At 40.2% G+C, this 19,732-nt stretch overlaps 1 protein-coding gene across 1 annotated transcript; it reads left to right on the top strand.

Annotated features, from left to right (window-relative positions):
• The first annotated feature begins 842 nt into the window (after positions 1–842).
• LOC142938507 (immunoglobulin superfamily member 21-like) lies at positions 843–19,500 on the top strand. Its single transcript, XM_076081727.1, has 9 exons — positions 843–995; positions 3,897–4,018; positions 4,205–4,323; positions 5,447–5,562; positions 14,436–14,958; positions 16,038–16,135; positions 17,805–17,997; positions 18,076–18,114; positions 19,418–19,500. The coding sequence occupies exons 1-9, from the start codon at positions 843–845 to the stop codon at positions 19,498–19,500; spliced, it is 1,446 nt and encodes a 481-aa protein (XP_075937842.1).
• The last annotated feature ends 232 nt before the right edge of the window (positions 19,501–19,732 follow it).

Genomic DNA, 19,732 nt, shown 5'->3' with positions numbered 1-19,732 from the left:
ACTGTAGAGATTTAAGCTTCGCGAGAGTTAATTCTGCTCGCGGAGTGACGTAAAAGCGCTCGTCAAAGTAAAATACGCGCGCGGCTGTTTGATTTTCGCGCGCGCATGGATCTCATTTGCGCTCTCGGATTTTGACATTGATTTGCCTTCATAGGGGACGCCATGTTTCTTTGCAATATAGCTTCAAGAAACGAACAGCAAGGATTTCCCTGTTCGGATGTAAGAATAATGTTGTATTACTGTTATTGTTTGAAGCCTCTGTTAATTGGTGGATAAATTCACCAATACCTGAGGAAACTCCAGAGACAAGTACTGAGGACATAATGAAACTGAAAGCAGTTCAAGATCAGCAGTACAACACTTCTCTCTGACAATGACTGATTTACACCAAGAACCATTAACACAGAGGCTGAATTGGCACACCAATCCGTCAAGTCCCAAATCTTTGTCCAAGTGTCTATCAGACAGCCATGTCTCAGTCAAGGCTGAAATCTGCCACTCTGAACTTATGGCTTTAGCGACCCTGCACCTACAGTTCATTGATTTCATTCCAAAGGGAAATTGAAGAGAACAATAGAGATAAACGAGATCGGTATGCGAGAGAGGCGCTGTCTTTTCATCTTAAGGCGAATGCCCCCCCCCACCCCTCTTGTTTTCTTCTGGTTTCTAACAGCTCACTGGAGCTCCCTCTGAACAGACTCCATAAATACTAATGAGGACCTGGACATTTTAGTTTGTCCAACAAGTGCTCTCCACTGCCCTTAGGTTGTCTTGCTCCATACAGATGCAGCAGTAAAGTGGAGCTGTTATTGCGCATACATGACATGTAATGTAATTTCAAAATGTCTGCCATTGTTCTCTCTTTTGCAGGTTATTTAACCGTTTCCATTGAGCCTCTTCCTCCTGTTGTCATTGGAGACACAGTCACACTCAAGTGTAACTTCCAAACAGACGGCAACCTCCGAGAGATTGTATGGTTTCGGGTGAGCACACAGGTGAACTTAATGCAATAACAGCTGCTTGACAACTTCTCTCTTGATGAAACTCTCTCCTTCTGCAGCCCCAATGTGTCTGTTAGAAGATACGCATGACAAATGTAGAGTCAGACATACAGGTCAATAGGTTTTGCCTGAACCCTGTTTTGTCAAGAACGATGGTCTCGTGTTAGACTTGGGAAATATGTGACTGATGATGACTTGTTTGGTGCTTGTTGGTACAAACAAGACTTAAAGTCTAGCTAGCAGCCTGTGAGCAAAGACTGTTTCTAAGAAGTGTATATATTCACTGTGAAGTCACCCATTGGTTTGTGGACTGCCGTTTCGAAGCCCTAAGTTCGGCATTTTGGCCGTTGACATCTTGTTTTTTGCAACCACAAGTGGTGGAGCTAAGTACAACTGAGACATTATTAGGCAACCAAAACATTACAATACCAAACTTTCATAAGCTGAAAACAAACTGTGAAAGAGTTTAAGTTCTAAGAAGAAAACACGCACAGTTCCCAGACCGGACAACTCTGTGGTAGTGACCTGTCAATCACGGTGTAGCCCCGCCCTAAAGCATCCCCTGCTTTATGGTCTGTTTGACTCTAAATGGACCATAAGTTACTAAATGAACATCATGCTGTATTGAAGAAGACTTGAAACTAGAGATTGAGACCATAAACTCATGTTTACAATGTTTACTGAGGTAATAAATCAAGAGAGAAGTAGAGTCATTTTCTCATAGACTTCTATACAACCAGAGGAGTCGCCCCCTGGTGGACACTAGAGAGAATGCAGCTTTAACACATGAAGCTTTGGCTTCACTTCTCAGAACCAGTTGTCGCCTGCCTGTGAGCATGTACTTCGGCACAGCAGTGCTTTGAGCTAATTGTTAATGTCAGCATGCTAACAGTCACACATTGACAATGCTAACACAATGCTGTTTAGTATGGTCACCAACTAATGAGAAATATTTTGACAATGTACAGAGCACAGGAGGTGTCATGAAGAAAAAAAAACACTAATATGTGCACATGATTTAATAATTTCTACTCTCTAATATTTTGTCAGCACAATTAAGTAATTTGCACTTTCAATTTAATAATTTGTATTATTGTAATATGGGGATGGCCCTTTGACAGGCCTGGAATTGCAAATTTGTTTTGATTTGCCATTTGAAAATGTGTGTAAGCTATTACTGTTAGCTGAATGAATAGTGACACACTATTTCTTAAATCTAAGGACATATTAGAGCTGCACAGTATCTTATGTGCCTACACAAAACAGGCTATTTCAGGACTTGGTTTACGTACTTTTCACCAATTTCTGACATTGACCAAAGTATTCATGAATTTATCAGATCAATGATCTGCATGTTAAAGTTGCTGCCTGAACCACGGAGGGATACGGCTGGCTGATTCAGCCTTGCTGCCCCATTGGCCAACCGCTGTACTGCAAAAATATAATGCCCTGCAGCAGTGGTGGCTGGTGGAAAATTTTCTAGGTAGGGCCATCCTATCAATTTCAGCAAACATCCCAGTATGATTTAATGCAAAACAATTAAAGTATCTAACGCGCATTACTACTTTGCAGTTAAATATTTAACATTTATTCCAACACGAAAAAAAGCAGTAAATAACACTTATATAATATAATATAATATAACATGTTTATTTATTGAGATGCCCCTATGGACCTTGTTATAGGAGGTAAAGATCAGGAGAAGTAAACATGAAGTGTAATTATGAATACTGATGTTAAATTAAGCTATGATGAGTTTTCACTGTTAATTTACCATCTCAATTACATGTTGATGCCTCCATGACCAAGTTAAGCAGATGAGACTGAGGACAACTATGTAGAAGAAAAGATGTTCACTTTGCCTAATATGTAGCTTGACAGAGTTCTCCATGTGTGTCCTGGTGTTCTCATGTCTCCTTACCTCCTCATCCCTCACTCCCTAACTGTCCGTGCTGGATCTGTCCCCGTTGTTTTAAAAAGCTAAATAAGTTATTAGCATGATGTCATCTTGCTAGCCAAACCTGTCTGGTGTACAGTAGAGAAGCTTCGCATGTACTGCTTCCCTTTCCCGCTAGTCTGCTGTCTGATTGTGGGGTCAGGATGATCTGGGATCAGCTCTTTGGTCTGCAGAATCTCCGCCAAAGTTCTCCTCTCAAACGAGACTTGGAGGAGTAGTGCTCGTGCTGGCGCTCGCGCTCGCCTGTAGAGACTTCTCCTGACGAGAACGCGCAGCTAGGGGGGCCAAATCTTTTTGGCCCCACACTGAATCTATTTGAGGGCGCTGATTGGCTAAATTGTATGTCACTCATTTATATCTTGAATCAGCAATTGGCTAAACTGCTTCATAGACCCACCTCTTTTGGGCCAAAACGATTTGGCCCCCCTAGCTGCGTTCTGAGACGTGTCGTGCACACAGGCGGAGAGCACGAGCAGAAAAAGCATATATTTTGCGCAGATATCATATTTTACACATATTACTGGGTACATTCCATAGTTCAAAAAACACAAATATTGACAATTTGTATAATTTATGATTATTATAATTTTTATTTTATTTTTTTGTGGCTCAAGGTGGGGCCATGCCCCATTGCCCTCTATTGGCCAGCCGCCACTGCCCTGCAGTCCATAAAGCATTATCCCCAAAGCCCTGTATTGTAAGACAGACATCTATAAACTGATGACAGAACATCTCTAACTGTCAGTTACTACTACCATGTTTTATTTTACCGTAAAACATGAAGGTCCAATATTGGTAAAAAGTTTCCAAGTGGCTAGAAAAGCTTTTAATGTGCTTGACATCATCCCAACTTAGAGTCTATAAGACTTCATTGAAGTCCACATGGTCACAGCTACTGTATTCAAACTCAATGATGCTAATGAACCTTTGCCTCTCAGGTGATTGAAGGAGGCAGTGCCAAACAGAAGATTTTTACATATGATGCCATGTATAACACCAGCTACTCCAACATAGAGGACAACCGCAGACGGGAGGACCTGGTCTACCAGTCTACTGTGCGGTGAGACAGGCCACTACTACTGTACAAGTTGTGTTGTGTTCTAATAACACAAAACCTTTGAAAGAGAGGGGGGGAACATTCCCGCCTGTAGCATGCTGTCTTTTTGATAGTTTTCCACAATCTCTAACCTTAAGAACCCAAGAGGTTAAAAATGAGAGGTGATCTTCGTGTGTAATCTTTGTACAGGCTTCCTGAGGTCCAGATGGAGGATGATGGCCTGTATGAGTGCCATGTGGGGATATATGACAGGAGCTCCACAGACAAAGTGATTCTAGCCTCTGGCAGCATCACCCTCACTGTCATAGGTATGTATTCATATCGGAGTCTCATGAAGCTTAAAAAACGTATGTTTAGAGAAAAAGTCAAGGGGTCACAAAATTCTTCAGGATTCTTCAGGATTCATCCCGTTGGCACCATTGATATCTGTACCGACTTTCACAGTAGTTCAGTAGTAATAGAACGATTTGTCAGTGTGGACCAAAGTGGTGGACCGACCGACTGACATTGCCATCTAAAGAGCATCCTTATTTCAATCAGGAGAGACAAGTCAGATGAAGAAAAGATAATTGTTTATTATAAACAGATGATATGCAATGATAAAGTCTTCAGAGTCTTTGGCGCTTGGACATTACAGGGACATTTGTAATCGAAGGGCGTCTGCCCTGATCAGCAAAAAGATAAAGGAGTGGAGTCCAGACACTGGTGGTGCTGATGAGGCTGATAGAATGATGAGTTGATGAAGCAGATGACTCTGATGAAGATTGGGTGGTGATGGGGAGGTGGAGGGTTGCGCAACAGCAGGCTAACGATGTCATTGTTTTGTTGTGCTATTGGATAGAAGAGACCAGCTGATCTAAACAGCTGATATCATGATTGACATCCTCGAACAATGACAGCAAGGACATAATGAGTGAGCATGCGTGAGGAGTGATTGGCAGATGTATGAGAAATAAACTACGGGCTTAGGCATGCAAGAGTATAGTCTTCCTGACTGAACCTACGCTAGAGCTTCATAGCATGGCTAAAAACATACCTTCCAACACCTCTAAAGCTCAATAATGAACACGTGGTATCTTGGTGGTTGAATCAGTACATGAACAGAAATGTAGAAATAATCCTCCTGAGACTTCCTGCAGGCTTGTTGTCACACTGGCTCTTTGGCTCTGTACTCATCATGAGGCTGAGATCCATCTGAACATCTGCCCCTCAAAAAGAAAGCAAATTAGCATATTTCCAAAAATGTGCTCCTCTGTTGAAAGTGTAATTGAATTGATTTGATATGTAATAGATATAATCACCAGCATAGTGACTCACCATTGTTTTTTTCATTATTTGATAAATACCTTTATAACTTTATATTTTACATGTATTTTCCTTCAATGGATGGAAAGCACTTCAATGTTTGAGTGCTTTGTATTTTCTCTGCAGTACCTCCCAAGTCTATCTCTGTGGTGGCAGCCAACAGCCCGGCTCCTTTCAGCCGCTACGAGGCCCAGAACTTCTCTCTGGTTTGCATTGTTACAGGAGCAAAGCCAGCTCCCATGGTGAGATGGAGCCTTTCTACTCTTCATCCCTCTTGAAGGACTCCATAGTCATGCTAGCGTCATTGCTTTGTGTGCTAGGAAGGAAAGCTTGGAAGCACCATTGGATTTAAAAAGTTTAGTGCTCACAGACAAAAAAACAAAACAAACAATGGCTTTGCTTAATGCCACAGCAAAGCGCTGGGCTGTACTCTCTGTGACCTCTGGAAATGTATTGAGGATTGGTAGAAGGGAATTGGAGCACAGCGGCATATGTGATTTGATCATAGCCCAGTGAAGAGTGGTTTCTCATGTCCTGATTGAGACACACATATCAGTGAGATGAAGAGAAGCAATCATAATGTAGATAAAACAATCTCTCTCTGTTTAACCCAGCATTGGGTTATTGTTGTTGTGGTAAGTAATGATTATGGGAAGCACCAATCTCTCTGGTCACATCACAGGACACACAGTAAGCTGCTCACTGACACACAGATATCTCAAACTACAGCAGTGTGAACAGCAGAAGAACAGCTGTGTAATTGAATGTTGTTGAAATGTGGATTATTTATATTCATGTGTCTGGATAATATTAAAGATTCTATCACCTATCATTTGCTTTAAATGACCTCGTTACATGTATGGGCTAGACGTGTCAAACAGATAATGTATTAACTACAGATAATGTAATGAAAATGTCATAAGACGTTATATCATAACTAGAAAATGCATTTCCTGCTGAAAATGCGTTGGAATGCTGAAAGCTGAAATGAATCTCAAAAACATTGCTGAAAATAGATATCCAATTTAAAAAAAATTGCAAAAAGCTTAATAATTCAAAAAGTTGAAAGATTACAAATATGAAGCCATATGTAGCTGAAAGTATGAGAAGAAGGCTTTGAAAGTTGAAGAAGTTTAACAGGATTTGAAGATTTTCTCCATAGAGATCCCATTCAAAAGAAAATTGCAAATAGCTTAATATTTCAAAGAATTTAATGATTACAAATATGAAAAGAGCTGAATATTTTGATTTTCGAACGGTTTCTGTGGCTTAAAAAATGTCAACAGTAGTGATATTTGTAGTAGTACTAGAAGTTGTAGTTGTAGTAGAAGTATTATTAGTAGTAGAAGTATTACTGGCATTAGAATAAGTACTAGTTAACGTATAAATACAGTTAATCCATAGGGCTTTTATTTTGAAAGGGTGGGGCTGGGTGGGGGCGAGAGGAGACATAATCATAATGTTTGACACATAAACAGAGGTTATTAAATGACAGGCTTCATCACAAGCATTTCAGTTAGAATTCACTCTGTGGGGCTTTTATTTTAAAATGGGGTGTGTGTGTGGGGGGGGGGGATCCTCTAAAGATCTCTAAGAACCTGAATGACTGTATGAGAGAGAGACACAGAGAGAGAGGAAGAGAGAGAGACACAGAGAGAGAGAGAGAGACAGAGGAGCGCGTGTGTGTCTGTGAGTCTGTGTGTTTATCAACATCACTAATGAACTTAATCAGAAACACCTGTGTCCTTGCAGCCTTTTCATGGAGATTAAACAGGGAAACACCTCTCAAACAAATCCTCAAAACTCCCATAACCGTAGCTCCTATTGCTCCGATATTAATAAATGAGAGGAAGGATGAGTTGAAGAACAGATCCTGTAAAAATTGTGTCTGTAGTGTAAAAAATGTGGCTGAACTGGCGATTTAGAAATGGGGTACCGTGTTCTGTGGAAGATGTTTTTGAAGCAAAATTTAACATTGGTCTCTATGGAGCAGAAAGTTGGTTTTCCTCTCAATAACAGGCTTCTGTGCCAAATGTGTAAATCTGTGGGATTCCACAGTCATTTGTCTACGACAAGGACAAGATTAGCTACTTCTACATCCAGAAATTATGCATGAAGAGTGAAGATTGTGGACACAGTGGCAAAAGACATGTTTTTTTCACAAGAATCTCAAGCTGCTCTTCACTCTAGCGGTGACATCACGCACTCTAAGCTGCGCAATACACACCCATTATAAAAGCAGAAAAGGGCTGAAAAAATCATAAAAGTTAAACTGCTGCAGTTCAAAAAGTATAAAAGATATCAAAAAGCTGAATAATGCAGCAATAGATCAGGGTTTTCTCAACATTTTAAAGTTGAAATGGTGTCTGTAGCTGAAAGTATGAGGAAGTAGAAGGATTTGAAAGTTGAAGAGAATTTGAACATTTTCTCCATAGAAACCCATTCAAAAAAAAAATTGCAAAAAGCTTAATAATTCATAAAGTTTAAAGGTTAGAAATATGAAAAGTCATAGCACCCCTCTGCTGAAAGAGCTGAACATTTTGATAGTTGAACGGTTTCTGTAGCTTAAAATATGAAGGAGCAGAAGAGTTTCAAAAAGCGTACGGAAGAAATATAATTATTACTAGAAAATGCATTTCCTGCTGAAAATGCGTTGGAATGCTGAAAGCTGAAATGAATCTCAAAAACATTGCTGAAAATAGATATCCAATTTTAAAAAAATTGCAAAAAGCTTAATAATTCAAAAAGTTGAAAGATTACAAATATGAAGTCATATGTAGCTGAAAGTTGAAGAAGTTTAACAGGATTTGAAGATTTTCTCCATAGAGATCCCATTCAAAAGAAAATTGCAAATAGCTTAATATTTCAAAGAATTTAATGATTACAAATATGAAAATTCATATCACCCCTCTCCTGAAAGAGCTGAATATTTTGATTTTCGAACGGTTTCTGTGGCTTAAAAAATGTCAACAGTAGTGATATTTGTAGTAGTACTAGAAGTTGTAGTTGTAGTAGAAGTATTACTGGCATTAGAATAAGTACTAGTAGCAGCAGTAGTAGTAATTGTCGCAGTATTAGTAAGAGCATTCATTATTTCAACAAAAAAGCCTAATTTTGAGCGTAACGTTTAAATACAGTTAATCCAAAGGGCTTTTATTTTGAAAGGGTGGGGCTGGGTGGGGGAGAGAGGAGGAGACATAATCAGAAAGTATGAAACACACATACAGAGGTTATTAAATGACAGGCTTCATCACAAGCATTCCAGTTAGAATTCACTCTGTGGGGCTTTTATTTTGAAATGGGGTGTGGGGGGGGGGGAGAAGAGATGGACTCATAATGTTAGATAAACACAAACAGGTTATTAAATGTCAGGCTTCATCATAAGCATTTCAGTTAGAATTCATTCTGTGGGGCTTTTATTTTAAAATGGGGTGTGTGTGTGTGGGGGGGGATCCTCTAAAGATCTCTAAGAACCTGAATGACTGTATGAGAGAGAGACAGAGAGAGAGAGACACACACACAGAGAGAGAGAGACAGAGAGAGAGAGAGAGAGAGGAGTGCGTGTGTGTCTGTGAGTCTGTGTTTATCAACATCACTAATGAGCTTAATCAGAAACACCTGTGTCCTTGCAGCCTTTTCATGGAGATTAAACAGGGAAACACCTCTCAAACAAATCCTCAAAACTCCCATAACCGTAGCTCCTATTGCTCCGATATTAATAAATGAGAGGAAGGATGAGTTGAAGAACAGATCCTGTAAAAATTGTGTCTGTAGTTTAACAAATGTGGCTGAACTGGCGATTTAGAAATGGGGTACCGTGTTCTGTGGAAGATGTTTTTGAAGCAAAATTTAACATTGGTCTCTATGGAGCAGAAAGTTGGTTTTCCTCTCAATTACAGGCTTCTGTGCCAAATGTGTAAATCTGTGGGATTCCACAGTCATTTGTCTACGACAAGGACAAGATTAGCTACTTCTACATCCAGAAATTATGCATGAAGAGTGAAGATTGTGGACACAGTGGCAAAAGACAAATGTTTTTTTCACAAGAATCTCAAGCTGCTCTTCACTCTAGCGGTGACATCACGCACTCTAAGCTGCGCAATACACACCCATTATAAAGTCAGAAAAGGACTGAAAAAATCATAAAAGTTAAACTGCTGCAGTTCAAAAAGTATAAAAGATATAAAAAAGCTGAATAATGCGGCAATAGATCAGGGTTTTCTCAACATTTTAAAGTTGAAATGGTGTCTGTAGCTGAAAGTATGAGGAAGTAGAAGGATTTGAAAGTTGAAGAGGATTTGAACATTTTCTCCATAGAAACCCATTCAAAAAAAAAATTGCAAAAAGCTTAATAATTCATAAAGTTTAAAGGTTAGAAATATGAAAAGTCATAGCACCCCTCTGCTGAAAGAGCTGAACATTTTGATAGTTGAACGGTTTCTGTAGCTTAAAATATGAAGGAGCAGAAGAGTTTCAAAAAGCGTACGGAAGAAATATAAAAATAAGAAGAAGTATAAAGATTTGAAGAACAATAGTTGGAATGCTTAACAGCATTCCAACAATTATAAGAAGAAGTATAAAGATTTGAAGAACAATAGTTGGAATGCTTAACAGCATTCCAACAACTAGAAAATGCATTTCCTGCTGAAAATGCGTTGGAATGCTGAAAGCTGAAATGAATCTCAAAAACATTGCTGAAAATAGATATCCAATTTTAAAAAAATTGCAAAAAGCTTAATAATTCAAAAAGTTGAAAGATTACAAATATGAAGTCATATGTAGCTGAAAGTATGAGAAGAAGGCTTTGAAAGTTGAAGAAGTTTAACAGGATTTGAAGATTTTCTCCATAGAGATCCCATTCAAAAGAAAATTGCAAATAGCTTAATATTTCAAAGAATTTAATGATTACAAATATGAAAAGAGCTGAATATTTTGATTTTCGAACAGTTTCTGTGGCTTAAAAAATGTCAACAGTAGTGATATTTGTAGTAGTACTAGAAGTTGTAGTTGTAGTAGAAGTATTATTAGTAGTAGAAGTATTACTGGCATTAGAATAAGTACTAGTTAACGTTTAAATACAGTTAATCCATAGGGCTTTTATTTTGAAAGGGTGGGGCTGGGTGGGGGAGAGAGGAGGAGGAGACAGAATCAGAAAGTATGAAACACATACAGAGGTTATTAAATGTCAGGCTTCATCATAAGCATTTCAGTTAGAATTCACTCTGTGGGGCTTTTATTTTAAAATGGAGTGGGGGGAGGGGAGTCCTGTAAAAAGCTGTCAGACCTGAATGACTGTATGAGAGACACACACAGAGAGAGAGAGACATACAGAGATAGAGGGAGAGAGACATACAGAGATAGAGGGAGAGAGACATACAGAGAGAGAGAGAGAGAGAGAGAGGAGTGTGTCTGTGAGTCTGTGAGTCTGTGTGTTTATCAACATCACTAATGAGCTTAATCAGAAACACCTGTGTCCTTGCAGCCTTTTCATGGAGATTAAACAGGGAAACACCTCTCAAACAAATCCTCAAAACTCCCATAACCGTAGCTCCTATTGCTCCGATATTAATAAATGAGAGGAAGGATGAGTTGAAGAACAGATCCTGTAAAAATTGTGTCTGTAGTGTAAAAAATGTGGCTGAACTGGCGATTTAGAAATGGGGTACCGTGTTCTGTGGAAGATGTTTTTGAAGTAAAATTTAACATTGGTCTCTATGGAGCAGAAAGTTGGTTTTCCTCTCAATTACAGGCTTCTGTGTCAAATGTGTAAATCTGTGGGATTCCACAGTCATTTGTCTACGACAAGGACAAGATTAGCTACTTCTACATCCAGAAATTATGCATGAAGAGTGAAGATTGTGGACACAGTGGCAAAAGACAAATGTTTTTTTCACAAGAATCTCAAGCTGCTCTTCACTCTAGCGGTGACATCACGCACTCTAAACTGCGCAATACACACCCATTATAAAGTCAGAAAAGGAGTGAAAAAATCATAAAAGTTAAAATGGGACAGTTCAAAAAGTATAAAAGATATCAAAAAGCTGAATAATGCGGCAATAGATCAGGGTTTTCTCAACATTTTAAAGTTTAAATGGTGTCTGTAGCTGAAAGTATGAGGAAGTAGAAGGATTTGAAAGTTGAAGAGGATTTGAACATTTTCTCCATAGAAACCCATTCAAAATAAAAATTGCAAAAAGCTTAATAATTCATAAAGTTTAAAGGTTAGAAATATGAAAAGTCATAGCACCCCTCTGCTGAAAGAGCTGAACATTTTGATAGTTGAACGGTTTCTGTAGCTTAAAATATGAAGGAGCAGAAGAGTTTCAAAAAGTGTACGGAAGAAATATAATATAAGGAAGAATAAAGATTTGAAGAACAATAGTTGCAATGCTTAACAGCATTCCAACAATAAAGATTCGAAGAACAATAGTTGGAATGCTTAACAGCATTCCAACAATAAAGAGAAACAGGATAACAATAGTTGGAATGCTTAACAGCATTCCAACAATAAAGATTCGAAGAACAATAGTTGGAATGCTTAACAGCATTCCAACAACTAGAAAATGTATTTCCTGCTGAAAATGCGTTGGAATGCTGAAAGCTGAAATGAATCTCAAAAACATTGCTGAAAATAGATATCCAATTTAAAAAAAATTGCAAAAAGCTTAATAATTCAAAAAGTTGAAAGATTACAAATATGAAGTCATATGTAGCTGAAAGTATGAGAAGAAGGCTTTGAAAGTTGAAGAAGTTTAACAGGATTTGAAGATTTTCTCCATAGAGATCCCATTCAAAAGAAAATTGCAAATAGCTTAATATTTCAAAGAATTTAATGATTACAAATATGAAAATTCATATCACCCCTCTCCTGAAAGAGCTGAATATTTTGATTTTCGAACGGTTTCTGTGGCTTAAAAAATGTCAACAGTAGTGATATTTGTAGTAGTACTAGAAGTTGTAGTTGTAGTAGAAGTATTACTGGCATTAGAATAAGTACTAGTAGCAGCAGTAGTAGTAATTGTCGCAGTATTAGTAAGAGCATTCATTATTTCAACAAAAAAGCCTAATTTTGAGCGTAACGTTTAAATACAGTTAATCCAAAGGGCTTTTATTTTGAAAGGGTGGGGCTGGGTGGGGGAGAGAGGAGGAGACATAATCAGAAAGTATGAAACACACATACAGAGGTTATTAAATGACAGGCTTCATCACAAGCATTCCAGTTAGAATTCACTCTGTGGGGCTTTTATTTTGAAATGGGGTGTGGGGGGGGGGGAGAAGAGATGGACTCATAATGTTAGATAAACACAAACAGGTTATTAAATGTCAGGCTTCATCATAAGCATTTCAGTTAGAATTCATTCTGTGGGGCTTTTATTTTAAAATGGGGTGTGTGTGTGTGGGGGGGGGTCCTCTAAAGATCTCTAAGAACCTGAATGACTGTATGAGAGAGAGACACAGAGAGAGAGAGACACACACACAGAGAGAGAGAGACACAGAGAGAGAGAGAGAGGAGTGCGTGTGTGTCTGTGAGTCTGTGTTTATCAACATCACTAATGAGCTTAATCAGAAACACCTGTGTCCTTGCAGCCTTTTCATGGAGATTAAACAGGGAAACACCTCTCAAACAAATCCTCAAAACTCCCATAACCGTAGCTCCTATTGCTCCGATATTAATAAATGAGAGGAAGGATGAGTTGAAGAACAGATCCTGTAAAAATTGTGTCTGTAGTGTAACAAATGTGGCTGAACTGGCGATTTAGAAATGGGGTACCGTGTTCTGTGGAAGATGTTTTTGAAGCAAAATTTAACATTGGTCTCTATGGAGCAGAAAGTTGGTTTTCCTCTCAATTACAGGCTTCTGTGCCAAATGTGTAAATCTGTGGGATTCCACAGTCATTTGTCTACGACAAGGACAAGATTAGCTACTTCTACATCCAGAAATTATGCATGAAGAGTGAAGATTGTGGACACAGTGGCAAAAGACAAATGTTTTTTTCACAAGAATCTCAAGCTGCTCTTCACTCTAGCGGTGACATCACGCACTCTAAGCTGCGCAATACACACCCATTATAAAGTCAGAAAAGGACTGAAAAAATCATAAAAGTTAAACTGCTGCAGTTCAAAAAGTATAAAAGATATCAAAAAGCTGAATAATGCGGCAATAGATCAGGGTTTTCTCAACATTTTAAAGTTGAAATGGTGTCTGTAGCTGAAAGTATGAGGAAGTAGAAGGATTTGAAAGTTGAAGAGGATTTGAACATTTTCTCCATAGAAACCCATTCAAAAAAAAAATTGCAAAAAGCTTAATAATTCATAAAGTTTAAAGGTTAGAAATATGAAAAGTCATAGCACCCCTCTGCTGAAAGAGCTGAACATTTTGATAGTTGAACGGTTTCTGTAGCTTAAAAAATGTGGAAGGAGATAAGTAGCAAAAAACGTACGGAAGAAATAGTTGAGTGAAGTTGAATAAAGAGAAACAGGATAACAATAGTTGGAATGCTTAACAGCATTCCAACAATAAAGAAACAGGATAACAATAGTTGGAATGCTTAACAGCATTCCAACAATAAAGATTCGAAGAACAATAGTTGGAATGCTTAACAGCATTCCAACAATAAAGAGAAACAGGATAACAATTGTTGGAATGCTTAACAGCATTCCAACAATAAAGAGAAACAGGATAACAATAGTTGGAATGCTTAACAGCATTCCAACAATAATCTATAATGTAATAAAAATGTTAAGCACATGATATAATCAAGTTTTGAGTATAATGAAGCGTGTCATTACATACATGGTTGGTGGGAACCCAGTGAGGGACGATGTCCTGGTTTTTGCATTCAGACCTAAGACGTAAACATGTTCTATTAGAAACCTGAAATACAAGTATGAGCATGATATGTCTCCTTTAAGTAAAGCATCTAATACTAACACTCCCACACAGACAGTAATGATAAAAAGCTTTATACCTGCCTGGTCTCCATGTCCTCATCCACCAACTATTCAGCTCTTACCTCTTATGGACCTTTTTTGTAACTGAGAGCACACAGCAAACATTCCAAATGGAGCTTCTGTGTTCCTGTTGGGCTCACCTGTCGTTGTCCTGGCCTTTCAGGTGTACTTCAAGCGGGATGGTGAGTTTATTGATGTGGTGCCAACTGCCCAGTCTTCCTCCTCAGTGGAAGACCAAAGCAAAGACCAAGGTCTGGAAAAGAGCTTGGACAGGAGCCAAGCAGGGCACTGGAGCTCCCGGGCCCTCACCAGTCAAGACCTTGATGACACCAAACTCCAGAAGTCCCTGTCCCTGCTGGAACAAGAGGGGAAGCTGGCTCGGCTGGGCCAAGACGGCCCCAATGACCCCAAAAAGGGCCCAGAGCAAGGGTCCGAGTCGGACCCTGAGACAACCAGCGAGGTGATCCCCGAGACGGTGGTGAGCCGGGAGTTTCCGCGCTGGGTCCAGAGCAACGATCCGCTCTACTACTTCCAGCACCGGCAGCAGGCGGCAGGTGATGGCACCATGGAGGTGAGAGCCATGCTGACCTGGAGCCTCAACCCCCAGCTGGACAACGAGGCTCTGTTCAGCTGTGAGGTCAACCACCCTGCTCTGTCCATGCCCATGCAGGCCGAGGTCACACTGGGTGAGTCATGCACCAACTCGCACTGGCTGAGGTGACTTACTCAGGTCAGGTTTGAATGCAGACACTCTCCTGGTATAGTGCTGTGGGAAAAATGAACAAACAAATCATGTTACTGATACTCTAAATATAATTTAAATGTATTTATATGTATGGATGGTACTGGTACTTACTACTTCCATGGAGTAGCGCATCGTCACACTCTGAGCCCAGCATTGACACAACGCTCACCTTCTACTGAGCTTAATATATAACCAAGATAACTGCCAGCGGTTGAGATGGAAGCATTATAACCTGAAACAGTGGTGAGAACTCACTCAAGCACTGCCACAAAGTGCAGCTTACTTTAACGCAGTGTTGGTGACTGACACATTTTCCCATAATGCCTTGCTGTAGCTGTGCAAGCCCTCGTGAGTTCAATACTATTGTAAATCCACAAGCTTGAGCTACATCCTGTGGCACAAAAGATGCACAATGACTCATACTTAAAAAGCTATAAAGTTCCATATATTTTAGAGGCTGGACTGTGGATTCACTAACGCAACATACACGACTCATGTACGACTCTAGGAAAGTGGTCAGTCTGAGTTCTTGTGATTAGAGCAGTGATGGAAAGAGGCGTATGGTCAGTCAATCCTCTTTTTCAAAAGAATTACTCAGATCACCTGGTTCAGTAACAATAAGGGAGCCCTGACACTATTCATGTGCAGTTTCAAGAGACCTAATGAGATGTATAATGAGAGCTGTTGAGATTCAAACATCAACACAACCACATTTTTTGGAGGACAAATTCAGGGCAAGGGAGAATTAACATGGGCAATTCAAATAGAACTGGGAACAATGAGCAGTAAGTGGGTCATCCTGAGCCTTCAGCGCAGTTCGCATTGCTTCACTTCAAATGGTTTATTCCACAGTTACGTGAAAAGGAGGTGGATATGTTCTCTGAGTGGGCGGGTACATCCTTGAAATGTGGGTAGCCACATTTAGGTCACATACTAGGTCATGTGTTACATGTTTCCTATTATTCAGACATATAAAGGTTGTACAACAGCAGTCCAACAGCTGTTTTACTTTCCCATCAGCTGCTCCCAGAGGACCCAAGCTGTCCATGAGCCCCAGTAAGGCCAAGGTGGGAGACACAGTGCGGATCACCGTCCAGGGCTTCCAGGGACCTTCTGCAGTGAGTTTCCAACACAGTGGCTCTTTGAACATGGACCGCTCTGTGGAGTTCATAGAATGTCACCAAAGGGTGGGGGTAAAAAACGGAGTAGAAAAGGCACCTTGACCACTTTTAAAGTGTATCACAAGTTTTTAAATTGAATTCCTTCCTTCCAGGCAACAATTGGTTTCAGTTCCTTTCTGTCCATTCACAAAACCAACCTGAGAGACTTGAGTTACATCTTTTGTCGTGTGGTACAGTGAAGCTGTTGAGAGCAGGGACGATGGTAGAACTCTCCCTCCTGGCTGTTTCTTGGGTTATTATATTGGGCATTATAATAACATTTGTGACTGCAGTGACATTTTAATGTACTAAACAAGCATGACTCGCTCAATTACTGGGATTTATATGTATTGTGACCTTACAATCAATCACACTGTGTAACTTCATGTTCAAAGTTTCGGAGATGTTTAACACACTCTGCACAGAATGTAAATAGACTTGTTATTTTTGCCTTCTAAAGAAAGCATGTGGAGCAGCAGCAGGGAATCTGCCCAAGGACACTTTAGATGCATTAACATTGTTATGATAGTGATGGTATTCCACAACACATTTAAATGCAAATGGCTTCCCTCTGTAACAGTCACATGTTCCCAAGATCCTGAAGTATTCCTTAAATCCCAATGGTGGTTGTGACAAGCTGTCTTTTTCTCTCCCAGTCCTCCAGTAGAACAGAGAGCCTGAGGCACCAGAGGGCCACAGATGACTGAGGCTTTGCTGTCAGGGCCCCGAGGCTCTGAATCAGTCAGTGTCATCAGCAATATCTCTCCAAACTTTTCTAACTTATCAAATTGTGAGCCCAAATTGTGAGCCCAACTCCTGGTGCCTGTCATCAAATGTGAATGCCAAATGAGCAGAATGTACATTTTTACTTTAATTGAAATTCAACAGTAATAACTTTATGATCAGGTTATTTTAAAGCTTTGCTTGCACTGGATGCTCATCTAAAGTGTTATTGTCCTATTTCAGTCACCGTGTGTGTGGTAATGTGCCTGACAAGGGAACAATGGGAGTGGATGGGTATATGTAGGGAGAGGCTAATGAGGAGGTGGGCGGGGGAACTGCAGGGCCTGTGGAGTAGAGAATGTGTCTGGAGAGGAGGGACAGACTGACAGAAGATCAAAAAATATATAATTCACCTTATCAAACGGAGTGAATTAGAAATGAAGGCCTGTCTAAAATGTGCCTGCTTCAATCTGCAGTTGAGATACATAAACAGCAAAACCAGCAGAAACACTGTCGCTCCTCTTCACTTTGAAAGAGCAACTAGAAGAGACTCTGATGGTGTAACTTCATCACTCACTCAGTCTGTAGTGTCACAGGGCCCCAGGCCAACATTATTATCATCATCTGTACTAAACAATCTATTACTTTGTTGGTGATTGCATAACACTGTTTAGAAAAAGACACCAATTGCAACACTTAATTATTGTTTTCATTGGGTTGAATCTCACACCTTTACCTTAAGCTGAGCCACAGTACTGTTCACTGAGCTGCTCCAGTGCAGTGTTACGGGTTAAGAACATTGCTCAGAGAGATCAGTGTTCCACCTCAGCTCACTTTGCAACTTGACCTTGCAGTTCTGTCCTCACACACCTTTGTGTGTGTGTGTGTGTGTGCGCTTCCACAGAGCGAGGTCTTCCCTGAGCCCATATTCACCTGGACAAAGGTGGGTGGGCGTCTGCTAGATGGCAGAGAGGAGCATGACGGAAGGGAACTCATCCTGGAGAGAGTTCCTGCTGAGCTCAATGGATCCATGTTCCGCTGCACGGCCCAGAATCCTCTGGGCTCCACAGACACTCACACCCGCCTCATCGTGTTTGGTGAGTCTTGTTCTAATAGTTGATCATTTGTTCAGAGAGCTCATACTCAATGTTTTATTTGATTTGGTGTTTTTACAGATAACCCAAGACTGAAGAAAGGAAAAGAACATTTCATTGGTAGGTCATTTGTCATAATCAGTTCAGGCACTGTTACTACTGTTACTGTGGAGGCATCCTGTGAAATAGTTTAAATAATAACTCAATTTGTATTTTCAGCACTTATTTTCATTTTAATTTCATTTTTTGTTTTATAGGATTTCATTACAATTTCATAGTAGAAACTTTTTTGTTTTTAATTCTATAATGCTAATTCTCCCAACTACACCTCTCTTTCATGCCACTTCATTTCATAGTGTCACTTTCATGACAGTGTCTCTGCCCTCTCACCTTTCAGCTGTCACAGGGCGAGTATATAAGTAGACAAAAGGATAGGGCCCAGAATCCATCCTTGAGGTACACCGTAAGTCAGGCTTTTAAGATGGGATAAACATGACAAACAAGGAGCAAAGGCTGCTGGGTAGAGGTCATTTGAAACTCAAAGTGAAGCAGACCATACCAGACTTTTGCAACTTAGAATCAGTTGACAGACTTTGATGGACCTGATGAGGCTTGTGGGTTGGTAGTTGGTAGTTTTTGGTGCCATTCCTCACATGAAAAGGATGGAAAATTGGGGATATCTCAGAAACAAAACTGAAACACTTCTAATTTATACAGACAGTGAGCCCATTCTCACTCTGAAGTCATCAACTATGGCAGCTTGATCAGTGGCCCTAAGCTGTGCTCTATGTGGCGTAGGTATGGTGGGAGTAAAGGAGGAAGTATGGTGAAGTAATAAAGAGAGCAAGAAAGTCTGTGTGGGTGTGGGTTCACACAAAGACGGGTGCTAGGCCTTGCAGACTGGTGTTCACGTCCCGTGTGAAACCAAAAGTCAATATTGACTATGTAGCAGACGTACGTTTTTAACAAAAAACACTTTTCCTAAAACTAACCAAGTCATTTTGTTGTCGAAACCTAATCAAGTTGTTTCTTGTTAAAACAGAAGTTTATTTTCAATAGGCGATGTATGCATGTAACAAGCAGAAACTGACGTACAAAACAGACCCTAGACGGGTTCAGAAAGAGTCACGGTAATGCAGGAAGCGTGTGGTTCACTCACGGGATAAATCATTTAGTTTGTGCCTAACAATAGAGCTCTCTGCACGGAGGAAGAGAACAGATCAGGCTCTGATACGCACACTATACTTGTTACAAGATAATCAGTGTTGGTTTGGGTCTGAACATGAGATTTGTTGTTAAAATAATCACAAATATAGACTTCTCCTTTCGTGGGAAGTTGTAGCAGTCAACATGCCACAGTCATGGTGCATAATAGTATGAATCTCGAGCAGTGCTCTGTAATGCATGCTGTCTTTGTGTGCAGCCATTGACGCAGCGGCCAGTCGGTGCTCCCTCACATTAACCTCCATGTTGCTGCTGCTGAGCTTCACCTGCGAGCTGACGTGACCCGAGGCTCTGCTGCTCCTCCACACACCACCACCCACATCTACCTGAGGCTCCGGCTCTTTAATGACCCCCCGGCAGTAGCTAAACCCCCACCCAGCTGTTCCACCAGTGCTGAACATTAAAGATGCAGCAGGACTTCAACTCTGGGAGAGAAGACAGATATTGAAAGCGCATTAGCCACAGAGCAAAGGTCCAGATGCTGTTCCATGCCGTCACACTGTGAGCAACTTTG

Source organism: Anarhichas minor, unplaced genomic scaffold, assembly GCF_050575085.1.
Source record: "Anarhichas minor isolate MPS153535 unplaced genomic scaffold, ASM5057508v1 ptg000086l, whole genome shotgun sequence".
In the NCBI taxonomy this organism is placed as follows: domain Eukaryota; kingdom Metazoa; phylum Chordata; class Actinopteri; order Perciformes; family Anarhichadidae; genus Anarhichas; species Anarhichas minor.
The sequence above is the reverse complement of the archived record's forward strand: the minus strand, read 5'-3'. Positions and strand labels throughout refer to the sequence as shown.